Raw genomic sequence first — 24,509 nt, forward strand, 5'->3', positions numbered from 1 at the left:
TATTTTTTTACGCATCCTTACTGACAAAGATTATTATTATTTTTTTTAAATCTTACTGAACAGTAGTATAAATATAGTAGTGCATATATATATATATATATATATATATATATATATATTCACAGTGTATATAAACAGTGATTTGACATTCTAAATGTTTGCACACAATGATAATATAAAATATATGCTTTTCAATAGATATATTAATATTAAATATGTTTATTATTTATTATTTGCAAAAATCATTCATGTTACTTTGAAATTTCTAACATTAGAAAAGTGTACGTCATGTCCTTCCTTGGTGTGTTGTAATGGAATAGCTTCTTGTCCTTTGAAAAAAAGAAAAAAAAAGCATATTCTAGCAGATTTTTTTAGCAGAGAGGTTGCTGTGTACGTAATGGAAAAAAGTCACTCCTCAAGATTCACTTAAAAACACAGGAAATGCACTAAATTGAGTCTTTGCCATCTCCCCCTCTCTCTGTGTGTCTGTCTTGTTGTTCTGTGTTGTTGTGTTCTTAATATATCAGTACTTTCCTCCAAATGAAAGGTGCTCTAGTGAAACGTAATACAATAATTAATCTCATCCTTTATAGCCCTTTTGTGATTTTACAGCTCATGCTAAACTCCAAAGCTTTTAATGTTGTTTATACATTTTTCTTTTATCTTCATTCAAACAGCCTTTCATTGAAATCATGTTTTTCTACTTAATTATTTTACTTTTCTAAAAGCACCTTTTCAAATGTATTGTTGCTTTTAAGGTTTCCATTCCACCTACCCAAAACAAATATATATAAACTATAATTATAGATAAATAAATAAAAATCAATTTTAATATAATTTTGATTAATTCGTTTATTAAAAGTAAGTATGGATCGGAATTGAGGAATGTTACTTTTAAACGAAGAGGATTTAATGAGGCTCTAATGAAGTGTTTTATTTGCACAGAATTATGTGGATATTATCTTGAATCTCAGAAGACTAAAGCTTCACCTCACAGTCTCAGAAAGTCACAATGTAACTCTGGAAAAAAACAAAGAGTATGTTACTTAACATCCTGGAAAATAAAAGCAAAAGTGAGAGGAGCATTTACCATTTAAGCACTTCAAAGAGTGCAGATAAGAGCGGCCAATGTAGCAAAGTCACATCATCTAAATCAACAAATGAAGCTCGCCGGATGAATTAAGCTCTCTTCCCTGGGAAAGAGAGGAAGGGGCGACGTGACGGTTGTGTTGGAAGGTGTGTAGACTACTGTGGGACTTAGACAGGAATGGATAGAGGGGGGAAAGAGAGACAGAAATAAGAGACAGATGGAGAGATGGACAATTCTGGAACATCTTGTGATGTAGAAGAGCATGTGGGTATAGAGGACAATACAGAGCAGCACGTCTCATCAACTCTCCACCTCTTTCTCTCTGTGAACCTACACTGAAGGTCAAACACACCTACGCTTTCTATGTTTGACTTTCTCACATTTTTATAATAATGACTCAAGTAGAAATATGGATATGATGTAGTTCATCTTTAAAGCTGATTTATTTAGGCTTCATTTTGGCTTCTCAATCAAGAAGTGGATCATAAATTTGGGAAGCAGGCCTCTCACCTTTCCAGCATTCGTTACAAGCATTTTTCCACACTTCTGCATGTAAAGAGTGATTAAAGACTCGGTGGGGAAAGACAGAGAGGAATGAAGCCCCTCGCGCCAGCTTTCAGACCAACGGGAACGTGCCGAGCACCAGGGTGCCTTTCTCAAAAGGAACAGTTGCGTAAGGGATCCGACGCTCCCCTCCCTTTTCAGTGAGGATGGTTTTATGAAAACACCTTTGACTGAATGACATCTTGCAAAGTGATGTTGACATTCTTGTTGCAATCAACCATCAAACCCCAATCCGACTGGTTTCATCCAACTCCTTGTTGTCTTTCATCAGGGGCACCTTATCATCTTGCGCTCTCCTTTTCTTTATTCTTTCGCTCTCTCTCTCTCTGTATGTTCTTCTCGTGCTGGTTACATTCACTGCATGGGTACAGTGAGCTTATGTCATATGTATCCTAATAAGGATGCTTAAATACTGCTGCACTGAAATCAAGTCTAGCCTGACATTTACTTACACTGGATTTTTTTATTTTTATTTTTTATTTTTTTTTATTGTCACTACTAAAACTTGCAGCTTTACTTAATTACTACTATATGTATGTATGTAATACTATGGAAAATGTATATTTTACTTAAGTAAAAAAGTAAAGTAAAAAAAAAGAATATTTAAACATATGGATTTATTCAAATATTAAAGAAATAATAAATACAATTATAAAAATGAAACAGTATTAATTTTAAGTTTTAAAAGTTTCTACTTTTTAATTAATTGTAATTATTAATATATTTGACATCTGTTCTGGATTCAAAATATATAAAGTATGTCACTCTTAAAGATTAATAAATTTAATTGAATGGAAATTTGTCATGCAACCAAAATGTATGAATCTCAAAAACAGAATGAAATATATGACTCAATTACATTTAAAAAAAATAGTATTTTATATATTTTTTTTCCTTCTTGTGGTTTTATTACATTAACATTTTATTATATTAACATCTTAGTACATATTTCATATTTTGTCAGTTTTATTGTCCTAACAGTTTAATCAAATTACATTGCAATGAATGCTTCTTTTACACTGCCTTTATCAATATGATTTAACAATAGATATTTGACAAACTTGTTTTCAAAATGTTACATAACTATACTGATTGCAGATGCAAGAGTGTTATGAGACCTGTCTGAACATTGAAAAAATTGACTGGACAGGTTGATTTATATTTCTACAGTTTCATACAGATTGTGTGAAATTACTGTATCTTGAATTCTTTAGTCAATTTCGCTATGTAAGAAAAAATCATTTGAAAAATATTTTGTTATTTAGGATCTTATTTTCAATCGAATTAAATATGAAAACTTTTTTAACTTTCTTAAAAGTTTTTGTCTTTATAATTTAATTGACTACATTTTCAGAAATGAATTGCATATTTTGTTGTAATGTTTGGTGTCACTGGTCATTCTTGAGCATCCAGCTAATATCAGACATATGAGTGTCAGTAAATGATTCACCTGCGGTGTTGCAGTGTTAAGTATTGCTTAATATTTAAACAGAGACTTCCAGAATCTAGGTCATGCATCAGTTATTTTAGGATGCTTAAGATAGCAAGATGATTTATCTCTTATTAAATTGCAATTTAGGGTTAGAGGATCCAAACAAATGACAGAAAGTGAAAAAAAAAATGTATGTGTGTCATTAGAAAATGATGCATGCTACAAATTAATATTGCTGTTTTTTTTTGTTTTTTTTTTCATTTGCTTTGAATTTTCTTTGCAGGGATTTAAAGCTAGACAACATTCTGCTGGACGCAGAGGGTCACTGTAAGCTGGCAGACTTTGGCATGTGTAAGGAGGGAATTCTGGATGGCATCACAACCACAACATTCTGTGGCACACCAGATTACATTGCCCCAGAGGTACAGTATTTCACACTCTCACACACACACAAATGCACAGTCATGGTCTCTTTTCTACTGTTTGGTTCTCATTAAAGCTATGAAACATTATTTTATTTGGTCCAAATCTCACTATTGACTATGAATTTAGCCTCAATAAATTCCTAATTACTGTATATTAATAGTTATTAGGGCAGTTGTTATGGGGCAGATTAAGGGATCTAAAATATGGTCATCCAGAATAAGGCATTAATATGTGCTTTATAAGTACTAATAAACAGCCATAATAATAATAATAAAATGCATACTAATAAACAACTATATAATAGTGAGAATTGGTCCCTATAGTGTAACCTTTTATTTTTGTATTTTTGTTAATTTACTGATGCATATACTTTTGAAAAAATCAGATATTTACTGCATTATTGAGCAGTCACTACTTTTCATATTATGGTCCTGATTCAAGCACTCAACATTTTTGTTGTTTGCAAAATTATTCTTATGTAATTTATGTATTTGAATTAATGTTGCAATTTACTTTAGAATGGTTTTACACAGACAGTCTTTACAAATAGAGATGTTTGTTTTATGGATGTGGCCCAGTGAAATGGATTTCATTTTTCAGTGTTTTCCGGTTTTAGTTTTTCATTATCTTCAGAGCTAGCTTTTGTTTACAGTAAGAACTTCACAGAAAACTCACAAAAAGCTAGTTTCCAATGAAATGCCCATCATTCATAAAGTTGCCCATCTCTGCATATCTAGCAGTTTTTAGGAAAAGTCTGACATATAAAATCTTAGCCTGAAAAATCCAAGTCTATAAAATTTTATAACAATATAAAAGTTATTCGAACATTTAATTTATAGAAATCAGTAAAGATTTCACAGCAAAAAGACATATGATCCACAACCTGGAGGTTTTAGTTTTAGAATTATACTAAAAAGCCTTTTATTTGCCAAAAGCATAAGGTATCAATCAGACATGTAGAAGATTCAGATTAATAATTTAGAGGGCTTAGAAGTTTTGCCTATCAAATATGATACAGTAGGCTTTATAGAGTCAAATATAACAGCTGATTTGATCATAATTTATGATCAACTCCCAATATACCATCATCTCCATTTAACACTTTACACCATGTGTTAATTAATTCTGCACAAATCTGAAGGATTTCCTCCCAAAACCAGCACAGAATGTGCTTTCATCTGAGTCTTAGCTGGACATGATCATGTACTGTATTCAATTATTCTGTTTCAAACTTTAGATTTATGGAGCTTTGTGGTTCGCAGATCCTGCAGGAGCTTGAGTACGGCCCGTCAGTGGACTGGTGGGCTCTAGGTGTGCTGATGTACGAGATGATGGCTGGTCAGCCTCCTTTTGAAGCAGATAATGAGGACGACCTTTTCGAGTCTATTCTCCATGATGACGTCCTGTATCCCGTGTGGCTCAGCAAAGAGGCCGTCAGCATTCTTAAAGCGGTACGTGTCCGGATTTACTCTGGGGATTCCCTAAGGATACATTTTGCCTGCTGATTAATACTAAAGACATGGGAATACCACCTCTTAACCTTTCCTCTTACTACTGTCTTCCTGCTCTCACACTCTTCTTGAAAGAATAGTTAAGTAGCAGAAAAGCAAAAGGCGGCGACAGCTCAGAAAAATGACACTCCTTGTGGGAAAAGAACAGATTGTTTGTGATTTCTGCTGGAGTTTTGGGTTGTGTAATCTCAGAGGTCTCCTTTCAGGATATACAGCCCACCATTGCATGGGTTCCTCCTTTTTTAACTCTTCAAATTGGTTAAGTGCATATGACAAAGAGCTGAGGAACATTTTATTGCTCAGAAGCAGATTTTTTTTAGGTCATGTTTCATTTATATATCTGCTTTGTCTCCAGTGCTTCCAGTGAAAAATCAAAAATAGACACAAACTGTTGACGTATACTGTAGTAAAAGTATAGAGCTATAAAATGAAGGAGAGTAATACAGCTCAGATCATTCAGTCTTTAAAATATTTAATGATCTTTAAGGTTTGGAATGACACAATCAATTCAGTAAAGTCCATTTTCAACCAAACCTTTCTGATTCCTCTTGCCAAAAGTCTCAGTTTCTTGTCCCTTTCATCTTGTTGTCTAAGAGAAACAATTTAGAAATGAAAGCAGTTCTAATGAGACATACTGTGTCTTCTCAGTCAGTGTTCATATTTATTTGTCTGGCTTGTTTGACTAGTTTCTCTGTGTGTATCTGTATGCATGACTGCTTGTGCTCTTTAGAATTTTTTGTGTTTGTTTAAGGGTTTTTCACACTCATAGAAATTAAATGTTTTTGCTCATATGAGACTCAGTTTTACTAACTGTGTGAACGGCACAAACCACATGGAATCTTTTGTGTCGCCTTTTTCCTTCACATGTCCAAGATTTACTTTGGCTGTCCTTTGTCCATTTGCAAAGCTTTGTGGGAAAGGCAGACTGTTTGTCTTGGGCAGCATCGTGTCACTCTGCGATCTGTCTCACTGGCACTGTGGTCACATGACCTGTGGTCATCTCAGGTCATCCTTCCACAGGATGCAATCTTATATCATATATACATCACAATGCATATAGACATCCTCTGGTTAACAAACCATCATTATGCTTCTCTAATCTTTTCTTCTTTCTTCACTTCATTGTTTAGTTCATGACGAAGAGCCCTAGTAAGCGGTTGGGATGCGTAGTATCCCAAGGACTAGAGGAAGCTATTAAAGTGCATCCGTTCTTCAAAGAGATTGATTGGGTTCTTCTGGAACAGAGGAAGATCAAGCCGCCTTTCAAACCACGTATTGTGAGTATTATAATGTGTGGGATACTGTGGATAATCAGAGCCATTATGTGTTTATGAATAACACTATCCAAGCATGACATAATACATTTGTCAAAATGCTGCTGCAATGCAATGCAATAAAATAATTACATAGCAGGCCATTAGAATGTATTTAATGTTTAATAGAGTATAACAGTTGAATCCCCAAAGTAAAACTCCTATTTATTTTTTCAATGGGGAATTGGTTTTGAATGATAACGTATACATCTTTGAAGACAGACGTTTATTTTTATAACCATGTTCAACTGCGAAATTCCTGGTGAAAAACTACCCATGATTCTTGAGAGAAAGCTCCACCAGTCAGAGAATAATGGAAAACAACGCTTTAACATACACCCACCCACTCCCATTAATCATGGCAAATGATGTAGAGTTTACCTGTGTTCATAAACTGCAAAAAAAAAATTATGCATACAGTGGGGGAAAATATTTTTTGGTCCCCTGCTGATTTTGTAAGTTTGCCCACCTACAAAAAAAAAAAAAAAAAAAAAAAACAATGAAGGGTCTGTAATTTTTATGGTAGGTTTATTTTAACGTATAGAGACAGAATACCAACCAAAAAATCCAGAAAAAACACATTATATAAAGATTAAAAATTAATCTGCATTTCAGTGAGTGAAATAAGTATTTGATCCCCAAGCAAAACATGACTTTGTACTTGGTGCAGAAACCCTTGTTGGCAAGCACAGAGGTAAGAGGTTTTTTGTAGTTGGTCACCAGGTTTGCACACATCTCAGGGGGGATTATGATCCACTCCTCTTTACAGATCCTCTCTAAATCCTTAAAGTTTCTTGGCTGTTGTTTGGCAGCTCAAAGTTTCAGCTCCATCCCTCGGCCACTCCAGGACCTTAATGTGCTTCTTCTACATAGTCAGCATATCTCTCCCCCCAAATACGGCGAGTCGAGTTATGCCAAAAGCTCTATTTTTGTCTCATCTGACCACAGCACAGACCCAAGCCTTCGCAAAATCATTTAGATGTTCATTGGCAAGCTTTAAACGGGCCTGTACATGTGCCTTCTTGAGCAGGGGGACCTTGCGGGCACTGCAGGATTTCAGTCCATTGTGGCGTAGTGTGTTACCAATGTTTTGCTTGGTGAATGTGGTCCCAACTGCCTTAAGATCATTAACAAGCTCCTCCCATGTAGTTCGGGGCTGATCCCTCACCTTTCTCATGATCATCCTTACTCCATGAGGCAAGATCTTGCACAGAGCTCCAGACCAAGGCTGATTAATGGTTGTTTTGTATTTCTTCCATTTCCGAATAATTGCACCAACAGTTGTCTCCTTCTCGCCAAGCTTCTTGCTGATGGTCTTGTAGCCCATTCAAGGCTTGTGCAGATCTACAATCTTGTCTCTGACATCCTTTGACAGCTCTTTGGTCTTGCCCATGGTGGGGGGACAGGTTGGAATGGAAGATACAGATTGTGTGGACAGGTGTCTTATACACCTAACAAGTTGACATAAGGAGTAACTTGTTAAAGTGACAGTCTGTGTTCGACATGGGCACATAACCAATCTGTGGGAGCCAGAATTCTTGCTGGTTGATAGGTGATCAAATACTTATATCACTTACTGAAATGCAAATCAGTCTCTAGCCTTTATATAACGTGTTTTTTCTGGATTTTTTGGTTAATATTCTGTCTCTATCTGTTAAAATAAACCACCCATAAAAATTACAGACCCTTCATTTCTTTGTAAGTGGGCAAACTCACAAAATCAGCAGGGAATCAAATAAATATTTTCCCCACTGTAAAAGGCATATTTTGCAATAAACTTAAAATATATTTTTTATTTATTGTTTGAAACACCTATACATTTTTGTATTTCTTCATAGTCTTTAATTTATTTCATTTGCAATGGTTCATGGGATTGTAGTACTTATTAGAGCCGTTAAGTATGCAGTCTTGTACTTTTGTCTTTTTGTCCAATTTTCAAATATGTTTTAGCTTCAAATCAGGTTTTTAATGTGATAATTCACCTGGTTTGTTTGGTTTATTGTTTATAACTTAGAACAAAAGAAATTATCAAATTGAAAAAAAATTCAATAAATAAAAATCCATATAGGAAACACCATATAAACTCTATAAAGAGTTATGTCTGGTAGGATTTTAGACCAATAAGATTTCACTGTGGGCGGGACCTAATGAGTGAGCCGCCAGAGAGATACAAACCAAACAACCAATAAAATGTCTTGTTTCCTATCTTAATTTCCATTTATAGTCTAATTAGAAAAAATTCAGAATTTCTTTTTTGAAGAAATAGGATCTACCGTTTGACACTTTATCATGTTGTTTCTGGTTACAGCACAGTTTAACTCTGTATATCGGCTGTCTCAGCTCAGACGTAAACACTGGTCTTTCCAAATGCAGTTATCAAGAACATTACAGTGCTTCAGCCCTCATGGTTCTTTGAAGTGTTTGTGTCACACTTCTGTTTTTGGTAGTGTGAACAGAGGGATATCTGAGATGCTCTTGGACTCTCAGCACACATCAGACGCTGTACTTTGATACAGAGATGCATGCTGGCTGCTGTAAGTGTGTGTGGAATGCCTCTCAGATAGTGTGAGAAGGGCCCTGCCTGTCCGCCCCATTCTCACGCCTGCTCACGAGGCTGATGAGAGCCCTTAGAGGGTGAGAGGTTGGGAGAGTTTAAAACATGCACCAATATGAGGCAGATTAAACAGATATATATTTTTTGTTTGTTTGTTTGTTTGTTTTGTTTTGGGTTATTGTGATGTTTTTATGTGTGCTTTTTTAGTTTGTTTGTTTTTTTGTTCGTTTTTTTGTTTTGTTTTGTTTTGTTTTGTTTTGTTTTGTTTTGTGTTTTTTTTTTTTTTTGTCTGTTTCGTTTTTATGTGTTTTAAAACACAAAAACATTATATAGCAACGAATTGGTTAAAGTCATCCATCTAGTTCATGTTCGCATAGAAAAACAACTAAAAAACAGCATAGGCGGACACAAAACACTCTCTGTGTGAATGGCCACTTATTCACATGACACAGCAGTAGCTGAATTTTCTCATTTATCTCTCAGAAAGAAGCCTTTTGTTTCGATTGTTAGTAGGTGAATATCCACTTCATCCAGTGCTGTTTGTTCTCTGTTTCCTTAAAAATCTTGATACTCTCTATTTTACTGACTGACAGTCTGCTTTAGATGATTCAATGAGAGAGCGTGAATCGATTCAGACCGTTTTTTTAAAAGCCTATTGTACTGAAAAGAAAGGACCGACTCAAAAGTATGATTAATTCACAAATGATTGGCATGGCTTGTTCAGTCGACAAAAATAATGGACGCATATAAAAAACGCTAAAATATTTGCTGGAAAAGCATTTCTTAGGTTAGTCAGTGCATTTATGGAATGCACCGTGTTTGGATGTATATGTGTTTTTGTGATTTTTATTGTTCTAAAATTGCTCATTTAGCTCACTTTCCTCTTCTCCATCCACAGAAAACCAAAAGGGATGTCAACAATTTTGACCAGGACTTCACCCGAGAGGAGCCGGTGCTCACCCCGGTGGAAGACGCCATTATCAAGCAGATCAACCAGGATGAGTTCAAGGGCTTCTCTTACTTCGGCGAAGAGACTCTGTCCTAATACTAAAACCTCCATCTCCTGGGCTGTACTTGGTGCACACGTGCGCTGCGAATGCTGTGAATGCCCATGAGCTGATCGTAGACAATCATTTACCAAGAATTTGATGCTTTAATTTAAAAGTAGAAAGTTAGGCTTTATAATCTTTCCTGCTGAACCCCAAAAACATACATGCGTGCACAGATACTCGCAGATTTAATTTTTATTTAATGTATGTAAAACACATAAGGGAGCTCATGTGACATCACTAAAGCAGCTGGATAGAGCTCTTTGGAAGGCCATTTCATGTTTCATTTCTTCTCCCATCATGCAGTGTATCAGTGGTACATCTGGAGTCAACCCATTTACACTAGCACCATTTTGAAATGCAAAAACCAAATGTAAAGAACAAGTGATTGTATTGAAGAGGTGATGCATATGAACATGTGAATTGGGAGTTTTAAGTACTCAGCATTGGGATCTGATCACATGATGGTCTGATAGCCAGAGACAGTGACTGGACGGTACTGGGAAGGACTCAGAACTGCCCTTCATGAGACCATCGCAGTGTTGACATATACGCAAGTGTTGTATGTGTGTGTGTGTGTGTGTGTGTGTGTATATGCTGGAGGGTAAGGTTACACAAGTACCCTCTGTAGTGTTTCGTTGTGTGTATGGTTTTTTCATTATATTACTGGATTGTTTTGTTGCTAGGATGTTGAAATTATTGGTTTCTCTACAATGCAACAAGACCTATCATCATGAGCGGGACGGGACAGTAGCCAATCACTTCTCTACAGTCTACAGAACATACAAGTCCTGACTACCCTCATCATTAGCCTGTGAACTTTGAAAATAGACTAATCATCTACTGCATGGTTATGCCTACAATATTCTTGTGTATTATTAGACTATGAGAAACTGTTATGTGCAATATCCTCTCTCTGTGTCTGTCTGTGTGTGTGTGTGTGTGTGTGTGTGTGTGTGTGTGTGTGTGTGTGTGTGTGTGTGTGTGTGTGTGTGTGTGTGTGTGTGTGTGTCTGTTTAGCAGGTTTTTTTTTTTTTTTTTTTTCTCTATCCATCTCACCTTCAGTGTCTCTGATTTCCACTGTTTGTTTTGGTTGGTAACCGTTTGGTTGTCAGGTCATGCCATATGCAGCACAGGTCCTTTATTTCAGCTGCTACAGCTTCTGAAGTTCATGTACTCTAGTTAGAAAAGACACAAAATATTACGCTTCTGTGGCAAGAAAAGTAAAATGCATAGAAATGATCTTCCATTCTATATATAGCACAACTGAAATACCCTAGAATTTCTCCTAATATTATCTGTAAACCTATGAAAGCTTGTGATGCAAGCAAGACGTTTATCAAGAAAATCCAATCAGGTCATTACATAAGAAATAATGCATTTGTAATAAATTCAACCTTTTATTAAAAAACTCTTGCCAACACAAGGCTTAAAAGTCAACATGAAATTGTTTCCAGCTTTATCAGCATTAAAAAAAGCCTTTGAAGCAACTTTCTTCTAATGTCACCCTTTGCATCCAAACATCTTTATTTTGCTGTGAACACTCACTTTTCGCAATTCAGTCAATTCTTGTTTTTTAATATTTATTTTCTGTTTTATATTTTTTCTTATGTATGAGATCCCCACAGTGAAAGTGGGTTGCAGCTACACAGCTACACCTGCCAGACACCTGTGCCCTAATGCCAAATTTGCAAAGCTATTTTGGACTTCACGAGTAACTCTTTTTTATTGTTTTTGAAATGACTCTACATAGGAAACACATTGACATGTTCAAGCAAAAGATGAAAGCACCTCTTTGGTTAAACGTGAATCTGTGTCTCACAAAGGAATACATATTTGTACATACAGAGGTACAGTGCATATTAATATAAGTTATATAAGTGTTTTATGTCACTGTAAGTATCATAAATGTGTATGTATTTCTTTTATTTTATTGTGCAGCTTCATATGTACAGTATGTCATAAGACATGTTTTTTTTCTTTGCCATTAGTCACTGTCGTGTCATTATTTGCATTTTACTGTGTGCCAAATGTACTGTTCTCAAAGGATGTGAATGTGCATTGTTTGGTTTGTAACCTATTAAATAAGAAGCATTCAGAAATGAACCAAATAGTTTGAAGTCCAAATCAATTTCCAAATGCACAGTACTGTAGCTGAGACAAAGTGTTTTATGAATAGAAGTGCATACCCTGTATTTGTACCGAATGCTGGAGAAGAGAGGGGTGGTTGATTGTCATAGGCTATGAATAAATGAACTGTATAATAATGATTAAAGCAAATAGTTAAGCATGAGAGAAATTAGAGGGTGAACTTTGGTTAAAAATAAGGGTCATCATGACCAAAACAAAGAGTGAAGGATTAGTGCTGTCACATGTGACCTTCTATTCTAGATGGAGGCTATAGATGTCCAAGGACATGAGGAAATGCATATGCTTGTCATTTTGGGAATGCTCAGAACTTTTTGTAAACTGAATAATCTGAGTGCAATAGTTCACTGAAGTGAAAGTTATATTGTGCTGCATTTTCAGAATAAACGAATGATTGAGGATACTACAAACAGTTGTTTAAGACATGAATATTTACAAATACTAGTAGAACCATTTCAACATCTAAATTTTGCTGTAGTGTGTCAGTAGGAAATATCAGTTTACATTTCCAAACATTCATTTTGCCATTAATTAAAATTAAGATAAAGATGCTTCAAGAAACCTAATAATGCAGTGAGATTTTAGTCTGACAGCAGCCAGTGCTCCACGCAGAGATCTGATCTGATCATCATCAGTCTCTTCAAGAAACCTAGCTGCAAAGTACTGTTAAAAAATGAAGACACTTTCAAAAAAAATCTCATAAATAAATAAGATGCTTCAAGAAACCTAGCTGCAAAGTACTGTTAAAAGTTGTAGGCACTTGTGTAAAAATGCTGTGAAATGAGGATGCTGTCAAAAATAATGTAATAAATAGATTTTCTTTATCAATTAACTTCTATTAACTAAATCAAATCAACGTTTGATGTGACAATCTTTTGTGTTTAAAGCAGCTTTTTTTTTCCAGCTAGCTTTGCAGGTAGGCTTTGCAATGTAAAATAACAGTTTGCTATTTGAATATATTTTAAAACATAATTTATTTCTGTGATGCAAAGCTTAATTTTCAGCATCATTACTCCAGTCTTCAGTGTCACACGATCCTTCAGAAATCGTTTTAATATGCTGATTTATTATAAATGTTGATAACAGTTATTCTACTTAATATTTTTTGGGAACCTGTGATCCTTTTTTTTTCAGGATTCTTTGATAAATAAAAAAGTAAGAAAGAACAACATTTATTTACAATAGAAATCTTTTGTAACAATACACAATACTGTTCAAAGGTTTGGGGTCAGTATTTTTTTCTTTTTCTTTCTTTTTTTAATTCAGCAAGGATGTGTTGAACTGATAAACAATAAAGACTTATATTGTTAGAAAAGATCTATTTTGAATAAATGTTCTTTTTAATTTTCTGATTTCTGAAGGAGTTTGTGGCACTGAAGAATGAAGTAATGGCTGATAAAAAATTCAGCTTTGCATTACAGGAATAAATTATATTTTAAAGTACATTAAAATAGAAAACAGTAGTTATTTTAAAAGGTAATAATATTTAACAACATTGTTTTTTTTTCTATATTTTTGTTTAAATAAATGCAGCCTTGGTGAGCAAAAGAGACTTCTTTAAAAAACATTCCTATTGAACGGCAGTATGTGTATAATATAGCATAAACGTGTGAATAGACAGTTGTACTAGATAGTATTTAAAATACAAATTACATACACTAACACCCTGTTCTGGAAAAGAAAGGGAAAAGAAAAGGCTTGTTCTGTTCCAATTCACTTTCAGGCTGGAATACACTACACATATTCTGCATATATTTTTACCCCAAATTACAGTGTGGAGTTAATGCTAGTTGCTGAAAATCAGAGCCAACAGACTAATACACCAAAAACAATCATTTAAAAATGAACCTATTAATGTTTTCTATTCTAATTATTTTAATATGTTCCTCTGACCAAGTGAACACATTAAGAAAGATATTTTTGAAGCTACATATTTTGTGTTTTGTATAAATAATGCGATTTCTAAAATAGTAATGCTGTTACGATAATTTTAAAATAGCCAGAGATTCTCAGGAAAGCCATACATTGTCCTAATGAACTAATGTAGCCTACCAATGATTCTTGAATTATTAGGCTACAGGTGTCCCTCATCCCTGAATGTCTTTTTCAATAGCCTTTTGGGTTACTTGTCCACTCAGTCCTGCTCCAGAGGGACATGCCATCTTGCAGAGTTACAGTCATAGAGCTGTTATTTTCAACTGAACTGATGAAATGAGTCTGGTTAAAGTTTGATGCTGGCTCTGGGAGAAGGTCAGCGCAGACGGTGGGCGGGTCCCGACGGCGGCTCCAGCCAATCAGAGAGCAGTGATTGATTGCTCAGCTGTCAAGCGTTCTTCAGTGCGGCGCTGCGAACTTCGCTGACCACAAAACAAGCGAGAAACTCCCTCAGCGCGACGAGCCCCACCGCGCGTGGATTTAACAAAAGCGGGAGACTGTACGATCCTTGGCAGTGTTCTGAGACTGTACAGTCACTTGTGCCCTGCTGGTGGACTCTACCGCATTTTCACGATCACTTTTGCGCCCTTTTCTGTGATTTAACACGAGCGTCTGCGGGGGCTTGGAGCGCGTCCCGTCTGCGCAGAGATCGCACTGCTGTTGAACTGCGGGAATTAGGAGAGATGACAGCGGAGAAAGAGAAGAAGAGGTGAGTTCAGCGGGCTGTGAGTAATGTTTTCTTTGGTAAACAGCGCAGTTCAGGGTTTTTATGGAGCTGCAGCAACAAGTGGATCTCTATGAAACTCCGCTGCGCAGTGCGCACACCGACGAGAAAGAAAGAAAAGTGTCCTATATTCTTTGTCATGCTGAGTCTGAGAATGTTGCTTCTTGATAATGTTAAATAGGCTACTTTAAATTCGAAAATAATGAACAAATCAACTGATATAGGCTACATGAGTTACTGCAAGAAGACTATTAGGCTACATATTTCCTTACTGAATATTGAAAGTAGCCTATTCGAAGTAGCCTAATAATAATTTGTAGGAATGTGAGAAAACGCCATAAAAATATATTTTAATAATTTATATTATATTTATTTGTGGATCTTTTTTCTTTTTTTAAATTTCAGACATAAATAGTATAGTCCTGTGCTGAAATCAGCTGAAAGCATTTACATGTGACATTATTTTAAAATGCAGTAGCCTATTTATTATACATTTGATTAAACCTTTTATAATACTACTACTAATAATAATTATTGTTGTTGATTATTATTATTAAATTATTTATAAATTCCTATTATCGTGTACTATTATTATTGCAAAGTGTTAATAATAGTAAGTTACATTGTAAAATGTATAAATATTTTCATCATTACATTTTTTTTAATCAATTTAACATATAATTGGTGTAATGTCTACTTAATTTTATGAGTTTTTAGTAAATTGTTTTTATCAGTAATTAAACTGAATCTGCAATTTATGACTTTGGCTCCACTTTAAATTTCGAGGTAGCAGTTTTTAAGGTAGCACCACATTTAAGGTAGCAGTTAAACTTATTTTAAAAGTTTATATATAGTGGGTAAGAGTTTATAACAGTGAGCAGGATTTAAGTACTACTTATCAGACAGCATGTTAATAGGCTATAAAATGAGCTGTATAAAGTCTGGAAAACTCTGGGAGCTTAGAGATGTCTATATCTGTGAAGATTAAAGACCATCAGAGTGCTAATGAGAGAATAATAGAGAATGGTTTTGTGTGCGTGTCCAACAGCTCAGAGAGCGCCTTGAAGTCTGCCTCATCCTCGTGACAATTGTTCCCTAACAAGCTTTCTGCCCCTTATCTGATGAATCTCAGAGTGGCAGAACATAACCAAACATTGCTACTAAACTCAAATGAAAAGAATGTATCTCTACATCAGCGTGGCTGATTCAGAAAGAGTGCAAAACCTTTAACCTCAAGACACAAGACTGTGATCCTGCCTGTCACTGACCACAAACTGTGAGACACAAGATAAAACACAAGAGGCCGAGAAGGGATGTGTTTACGTGCATATAGGTGTGTGTGTGTTTGTTTGTGTCTGTCTATACTGAACCCATATGTTTTGGTGGTTTACTGTTGCTAGGAGAGAGATTAGATCAACCCCGACATGTTTTATATATATTTTGGCATGTTTGTATTCATGCATGTTGTGTAAGATAACCAGAGTCACCTTTCTTGAGCTTCAGTAGATTATAATGATCCACCAAAATGAATTTTTACAGAAACTGTTTTCATTAAAAACTTTCTTTCTTTCTTTCTTTTTTTTTAAGTTTTCACAAAACAGAAAATAGCATATAAAATAGCAATTATTCTAAATTATTTAATAATCAGCACTCTGATAAAAACACTGTGACAGTGTGCTGTGCAATCAAAGAAGTGCGAATTAAACATCACCATTTCAGTCAGCGATTTTGGCTCTTTAAAACTATCTTAACCAGATTCATTCGCAGTCATTACATTGCTGAAAAGTTGGTGCATCACTAATATGTTTTATCAGAAGTGCAATTGTTTGTAACCATAAGGCGCAACAGAATTAAGCAAGCCTCTAATGAAGTCATTAGTGAAGTAGTCATCAGTGTTTTGACTGAGCGTTAAGTATTTGTGTGCTTGTCAGTAGGACCGAATTGATTGCTGTAGCGTTATAATTCATGCAGGGTGGCTTTTTGATGTTCATTCTGGCCTTTTTTGGCTCATCGTTTGTTGTAGTTCTCTATTATGTCACTCTGAATCACCAGGCTTTGTCTCCCTGGTTCATTCTGTGCCTGAGTTAGAAAACGGTGCAGTGGCTCATTTACGAAGAGAAAGGCTGTGTTTTGTGAGCGGCACTGTTAGCTCCCTCATGCTGAGAGCTGGCCATTAGTCTGATCCAACTTGTGTACTGTTTCAGTGCATTGTTCTGTGCTCTGCTGCAACATAACCGCTTACCTGCATCTACTGTAGTTACCTAACCTGAGATTAGAGTCTAAGGGCTGGATTTACTAAATAATAACCACAATAATAACTTTTGCATGCCTTTTCATTGCTAATTTTTAACCAAAAGAGGGTTTTCCTGGCACAAGCTGTTTGTGAATCTGCCCCTAAAACTCTTCATTCAAAGAAGAAAGTTGCTGACCTTGTATTCACAACTTCCAAACCAGGCTCATTGGAAAAAAGTGCCTGTGATGACATTTCTGCAAAATGATGTTGCTTCTGAAAGCATTGTACTACCTACACTAAACTCTACCCCTAAACTTGCTAGTGTGAGCTAAAGCAAATGTAAAATAAAATAAAAAGAAATAAAAACATTTGCTGAAGCAACTGTCATTTTAGCTTGCTTCTACAAGTCTTTGAGCCCTTTTATCGTGACTGGTGTTTCACGGCACAAGTGCACCATGTGCGCTATCAAGCAAGTTTACTATGTTAGAAAAGCCATATGGATCTAATTATGTGATGCAAACTTCAAAATGCATTTGTTTACAAATCATGCACTGTGGAAAATGTGTTTTAAGGTTACCAGGAGTTATTATCTTATTATCTATATTATGTCCCTGTAATCATAATTTGTATGAAAGGGAATAAAAGTTGGTGGCGTTTTTCTGTCACTAGTGCTCATTTCAGCTGGAAACTGCAGTGAATTGTATGTGGTGGTATGATTTTGGAGTTTTTCTGAAGTGCAGATAAAGGCTTGTTTTTCCAAGAGCCTCAAAGGTTGGTCATGTTCCATCATTTACAGTTTCTGTCAGCCTCTGGCCATCGCCTTGAGTAGCTTCAGGGGTCTCAGAGTATTTCGCAAGGATTTTGGCTTGTACTGTGTGTGAACATTCAGAATTAATTCAGACCATCTTATAAATGTGGTGTTTATAACATCCTTTCTCAATGCAACATGCTTGCAATTTTCATAATACCAAATATATTTAGCCATTATTATTATACTAAACAAATGGCTCACAAATACAACGAGACACACTTGACACTCTTCCTGCTGTCACCATATAAATCAACTTAATTCATACAACATTAAAAAATTTTGGATTGGTATTTTTTGTAAATAATTGGTTGATTTTTGAACAATAAAATTTTTTTTTTTTTCAATTTTTACAAAAATTGGTAGGTTTTTGAACAGTCTCTTATGCTGAACAAGGCTGCATTTATTTGATAAAAAAAAATATATATATTGTGAAATATTATTGCAACCAAAAAAATAAAATATTTTTGTGGAAACATGATGCATTTTTGTTAGAAGGTTCATAATAACAGAATTTATTTGAAATTTATGCAAGTTTTTAATGCATTTTTTTTATTTTTATGCATCCATGTGAATTAAAGTATTCCTTAAACTAACCTAAGTAAAAAAAAAAAGTGTAGTTTTAATTTATATATACTGTATAATTTTTTGTGTCCATAGAATTGTTTTGCGCTCTTAAGTATGATGCTTTTTCCATTCAAACTGTTTTGTTAATTGAATCTAACTCTTTAGTGCAATTACTTAAAAATAATCCTCACAGAAGCCTCATATTGTTCATATCAGAATGTTTTGTTAAAAGTATACATAAATAACTACTGCTTTTTTGTATCATTATATAGATTTTACTGCATTTTATTCATGTTCTTTTCTGAGTGCATTGCCGCCAACAATATTTACAAAACTGCAATGATGGTTCCTCTGAAGAATCAACATTAAATCCCTTTAAAGAGCATTTATATTGACATATTTATCAGATATCATCAAAAGGCTGGAAGCTTTACCGCATGCTTTCTATCTTCTCCTCTTTGTGTCATTTGTTGGTATCAGCGATGGGTATTTGAGTAGAACTGATGTGGGCATTTAAGACCTTTGTTTTCACAGGAGAATCCAAGATATGAGACTTTGGTGGAGAAATTCAAAGAGCCTCCCAGCTGTAGGACTTGTCTAAACAGAAATGTGCAGTTTATTGTGACAGGATCTCTAGAGAGGGTCTGAATGGAGACTTCATCGTCCCACCCTCGGCTAACGGCAGGGGTGCGAGGCACTGCTCTCGGTCTGGGAGCTTATTCTCTCCTTCTCTTTTTCTTGTTTTTCTCCGTCTTACTCCAATCTCTCCGCTTGCCTCTGATTCCGTATCGCTCCCATCTTCTCTTTCTTAAGGCATACTGATCTTTACCAGTGTTTTTCCACTCTTTAGCTCCTCCAGACCACTGTCTCCTGTCACTTCCTGTTAGTCAACCCCGTTCTTCCTCCTGCTGCATACTTCACTCTCACATCAATTTCTAACATCAGCTGCTTCCAGATGAACTTTACTCTCATTACCCTTATTTGGTCCCATCACTTAACTACGTCATCGACAATCACAGTAAACTTTGGCCCCTATTTCCTATAATTGCGTAGAATTCCTGAAAATTAGATCTGCTGTATGAGTGAACATGAGTGTGGCAGAATTGGAGCCTCATCTGAATGATCCTAATTCGTTGTAGTGTCGGCTCTCTCATTTAACCTGATATTTTTGTGTGTATAAATTTGATATCAAGCAATAGTTTTTAAAATCAATTTATATTTCCGTCATTTTGCAATTGACATTGTAGCCAATGATATTTTAAAAGCCACAAAAAATGGAAGACGTAAAATTCAGTAAAAATCTGTGGCAATATTTATCTACATTTATTTTCATTTAAATATATGAACAGTGTTATGATGCAAAAGAGTTTGATTCACTGAAATATTTCATATTGTGAAAATATTTCACAAACCCTAAAGAAATAGTCACTGAGCCTAAATTTGCTTATGGTATGAATAAAGTCAACATTTGATCAAAATGTACACTTTTCAAAATTCATTGAATTCCTGATAGATCAAATAAAGTCTAGGCCATCGTAAATAATCAGGTTTTGGAAATATTATAATTTATAAATATATTTTTGTAATTATAACTTGTATAATTACATTTAGAACTATACAGATTATTTTAAAGATTAATTATATAACAACAACAACAACAATAATAAAAATAATAATAATAACAATAATAATTATTATTATTCACTAAATTTGTGTAATTGTCCAATAACATTTTGTTTTATATATTTTGCTTTAAACAGTATAATGAGTTACCATCAGTAAGCAATGATAAAAACATAATTAATAAATATTAATAGTTATTAGTATTAACATAAATATATATTTTTTATTTATGTCCATTTATTTTGTGTTTTGTAATATAACATTTTTCATAATATATAAAAGAAAAAAGTGTTGTACAAGAGCATCTTCTCAAATAACTAACTAACTAACTAACTAACTAACTAACTAAGCCCCAGAAGGGGAGTAAAGTGGAAATATTTGTAGATATATCATAAAAAAGACAAAAAATCCCCAACCAAAAAACTTCAACTTAATTTCAATCTTTAAAAAGGCTTTTTAAATGTTTAAAATGATGCACATTGGATGCTATTTTTAGAAATCCACCAGATGATGTAATTTATTATTAATATACTTTATATGAATATTGAAAATTTTTGAGTATTGTTAATTCTGAATCCTCCGGAGTGATGGTGAACAGATAAGGCTAATGGTGTTATATCATTGAACCATGCATTCAGTCTGTATTGTGAAAAGTGCTGTAACAATGAACATGAATTAAATTGAATTGTGTCTGTGTGGGCTGTGTCTGTATGCGTATGTAAGTGTTGCCGTCAGCACAACGTGGACTCCATCCATGATCTTCTCTCTCTGGTGGAGAGGGTTGAGCCAGCGATGCTTGTTTGGTTGAGTTTGAGAACGTTCTGTTCCAGAGGATCAGAGATTAGCCGGGACCACATTGTTCTCTGTTTGTGTTTAGCAAGATGCCAAAACGACAGGAAAGCAGACTGTAAGCAAGCTTTGGTGTTTGTCATTAGAATGAGTGGTCAGGCACCTGCGCTTCACCTCTGTGTTATACATTAGCAAAGCCAGACTGGACTTGAGCTGAACTTACATGTGGCTGGACACCTGGTTTGTATTTTGTTAATGTGTTTACAGCACATACTATAGTTGGAGGGGGTATTATTTATCTCCATTGATTGTACTGAATTGAAAAAGATAGCAAAATGCAATCCATCATCCAAATGATGAAGTCCAAGCTGCTTGTTTCCATACATCGAAAACTGGCAGTGACCAGATCTGAGATCTGCTATTTGAAGTCACATTGTCTTCACTGATGTATTTAAAAAACAATATCTGAATGTGTGCAAGTGTGAATGTGAGTCAAGAGAAGCCTGGACAAAGACTACTTTTTGTGTTACAGTTTAACTAGATGAATTAATTTGGAAAATTAAAGCAATCAACAAATAAATAAAATGTTAAATAAAAAATGTACTGCAAAATATAAAAATTCATTTCTACATTTTACTAATACAAAAATATATGAATAAAATATAACAGAAATATATATTTTTTAAATTTATAATACATAAGAAATTTGATTACAAAATTCTAAAATTAATGTCTATGTTTTACTAATAAAAATATATGTATAAAATATAACGCAATATTTTTTAAATTTGTGATTTATATAAAAATTGACTACAAAATTCTAAAATTCATGTCTATATTTTATTAATAAAATATAACAGTGTAACTCTCTCTGCACACACACACACAATTTATAGAATATATACAATTTAGAGAATATATAATTATAGATTTTGATTTTGATATGCAGATTTTTATATTTATTATTATTATTATTATTATTATTATTATTATTATTATGTGTATAGTGTCCAATAACCAATATGCAATTTGTTTTTTTGTTTTTTGATGATTCACTTTATTATTTATGATTTTGACACTATAATAAATTATCTTTAGTCTGTAAGAAAAATATGCACAATTAATATTAGCTTTTATTTATTTAATAATTTTGCAATTAAAAACAAATCATATTTGTTTTCAGTTTAGTGCATATTTAAGCATAAAATGATACGAGTGCTATGAGTAATACATCATATGATGGCATTTATTTGTAGAACCAATATATTGAAAACGTGTGAAAATCTGTCATTCTGAGTCTTTTGAACTTTAATATTACAGATTTTATCATACGGAAAATATCTATATTTTGTGTTCCACAGAAAAACTGAAATCACACTGGTTTGGAACGACGTGAGGGTGAGAATGTGCTGACAGAATTTTCTTCTTTTTTTGTGAGACTAGGGTAAACTCTCCCTTTAAAGGGTGAAATGTAACTGGTGAGATGTGAAGAGCTTGCAGCGCTGCACCTTGCACCCTGTTACCCATCAACTGTTTGCTCTGTTCACAAACACTCGAGGGCCTGGGGGCTTGTGTCTGGACCTTTAGCATCTGGCTGCTGTGTCCTAAAGCATGAGCTGTTTGTTATGAAAATAGTTGTGTGACAGGACAGCAGATGGCTGCGGCGACACTTCTAGTTCTACCTGAGGCTACGCAGAACCATACACTCACAATATGATTCAGATCAAGCAGAGAGACTGCCGTACTACTTACCTGTTTTGACATTCAATACAAACTGCTCTTTTTTCACTCATAAATAAAACTTCTGTCATCATTTTCCCTCATTTGATTTAAAACCTGTAGGATTTTTCCAAGTTGTCCAATGTCCAAGTTGCTCTGTTTTATTGATTTCCTATGCTCTTTTCTGATTCACCTCACCAGTAAAATAAATAAAAAAAACCCATGAAGTGATCCATGTACCTCACGTCTTCTGAAGCTGTGTAATTTTAATATTATTGATGTGGTATTATAGTTAAATTTATTAATTAAATTAAATTAAATTCTATTTTATTTAGTTGTAGCAATTGTTTTTTGTCATTTCTATTAGTTTGTTTTTATTAATTGGTTTTTCAATATGTCTATATAGTTTTTTTTTTTTTCATTTCATTTCAGTTATTTTAGTACTTCAAGTAAATCTAAATTAAATTGTTTAAATTAAAATGTTAGCTGAAATACAATAATACAATATATTTTTAATATATCTTATTTCAGTTAATGTTATTTTGTCTGTAATAACAAAAATCTTTTCTGGTTTAAATTTTAGTTCACAAATATTATTCTTTTAAAAAAACTGCATGAAAATTAAATAATTATTTTCGATTTATGTCTTTGCACCAGTGTTGTTATTATTTTAAACTATAAAAATACTTTCTGGTAATTTAAAAAAATCATCATTTCTAAATTAAATTTCTTAAGTTAAACTCAAAAGGAAAATCTAAAAAAAAAAATTCCTAAATTTAAAATATTTATAAATACTACAATAGCATAAAAAATAATACTAAAACAACACTTCTTTGCACTTTCAAACAAGATATATCACAAGTTTGCATTATTCATGTTCATTGAGAATCTGAATTTTGAAGTGAATTATCACAGATGGAGTCATTACTTCTATATTTATTGGCTGGTCAGAGATGTACAGTAGGCCAGCATCATTTCCTGACTTCTGCACTGTAATGCAGAGAGCTAAAATTAAACGATTAGTGAACTGCATCACAATCATTAGTTTTTTTTAACCTGTTGCTGTTTGAATACTTGACTCTGATGTAATGCAATGTAAAACAATTGTTTCTGTTGAATGTCAGTTGCCGCTAAGAAACATATGTATGGTATGTGCTTTATAGGGATCATTTGAAGTTACGTCTCGCTTCATTCATGCATCATTAGTGTCTCGCAACTTTGAGTTTCAAAGTATGTTCTGATGCTGACTAAGATATGGTTGAGGGGAAGGTTGTATAATACGCTGTTACGCTGATGGGAGAATCAGTATTATGCATCAGGTCTCACATATGAGGAGTGGACCATGATGATTCATTGTGCAAGTCTAAAACTGCATCACTGCTCATTTATCTCATGCTAGGAATTCCTTGAGAAAAGGCTGAGACCTGCATCCACAGACTCAGTGAGGTGATTTCATGCACCAGCTGTTATGGTTTATTCTCTGCTTTCAACACATTCTTGACCATTTTTAGATTTCATTATCATTAAAAAAGAGAAAAAAAAGTTACCCTCCTCAGTTCATCCATATAAATATGCTGTATTATTTATATTATATTTTTTGCAAATATAATCATAATATATAATCATCTGCAAAATAATTTGAATCTAATTTTGTTTATTATCGAATTTTCTGATATAATTACAGTGTATAAATATATGCACAAATAGTGTTCAAAAGTTTAGGGTCTTTTTGGTTTGTTTGTTTGTTTGTTTTAAGAAATTAAGACTTATTTAGCAAGGATTTGTTAAATTAAGCAAAAATTACAGTAAAGACATTATAGCGACAAAAGATATATATTTCAAATAAATGCTGTTATTTTTATTAATTCCTTTTCTATTTATCAAAGAACCCTGAAAAAAAAAAATTATCAGAAATTTCTACAAAAATATTAAGCCGCACAACTGTTTTGAACATTGATAATAATAAGAAATGTTTCTTGAGCACCAAATCAGCATCTTAGACTGATTTCTGAAGGATCATGTGA

At 33.9% G+C, this 24,509-nt stretch overlaps 2 protein-coding genes across 2 annotated transcripts in view; both read left to right on the forward strand.

The window, feature by feature from the left end:
• The window catches only part of LOC109083439 (protein kinase C epsilon type), a 92,045-nt gene extending 79,543 nt beyond the window's left edge, over nucleotides 1-12,502 (forward strand). The window contains exons 12-15 of the mRNA XM_042736384.1: nucleotides 3,370-3,508; nucleotides 4,775-4,963; nucleotides 6,154-6,300; nucleotides 9,789-12,502. Coding sequence (XP_042592318.1) covers nucleotides 3,370-3,508; nucleotides 4,775-4,963; nucleotides 6,154-6,300; nucleotides 9,789-9,935 — 622 coding nt within the window. The 3' untranslated portion in view covers nucleotides 9,936-12,502. The remainder of the gene's footprint in view (nucleotides 1-3,369; nucleotides 3,509-4,774; nucleotides 4,964-6,153; nucleotides 6,301-9,788) is intronic.
• Nucleotides 12,503-14,414: 1,912 nt separating this feature from the next.
• The window catches only part of LOC109069786 (endothelial PAS domain-containing protein 1-like), a 40,690-nt gene continuing 30,595 nt past the window's right edge, over nucleotides 14,415-24,509 (forward strand). The window contains exon 1 of the mRNA XM_042736385.1: nucleotides 14,415-14,731. Coding sequence (XP_042592319.1) covers nucleotides 14,706-14,731 — 26 coding nt within the window. The 5' untranslated portion in view covers nucleotides 14,415-14,705. The remainder of the gene's footprint in view (nucleotides 14,732-24,509) is intronic.

Source organism: Cyprinus carpio, chromosome B13 (genome assembly GCF_018340385.1).
Source record: "Cyprinus carpio isolate SPL01 chromosome B13, ASM1834038v1, whole genome shotgun sequence".
Taxonomy (NCBI): Eukaryota; Metazoa; Chordata; class Actinopteri; order Cypriniformes; family Cyprinidae; genus Cyprinus; species Cyprinus carpio.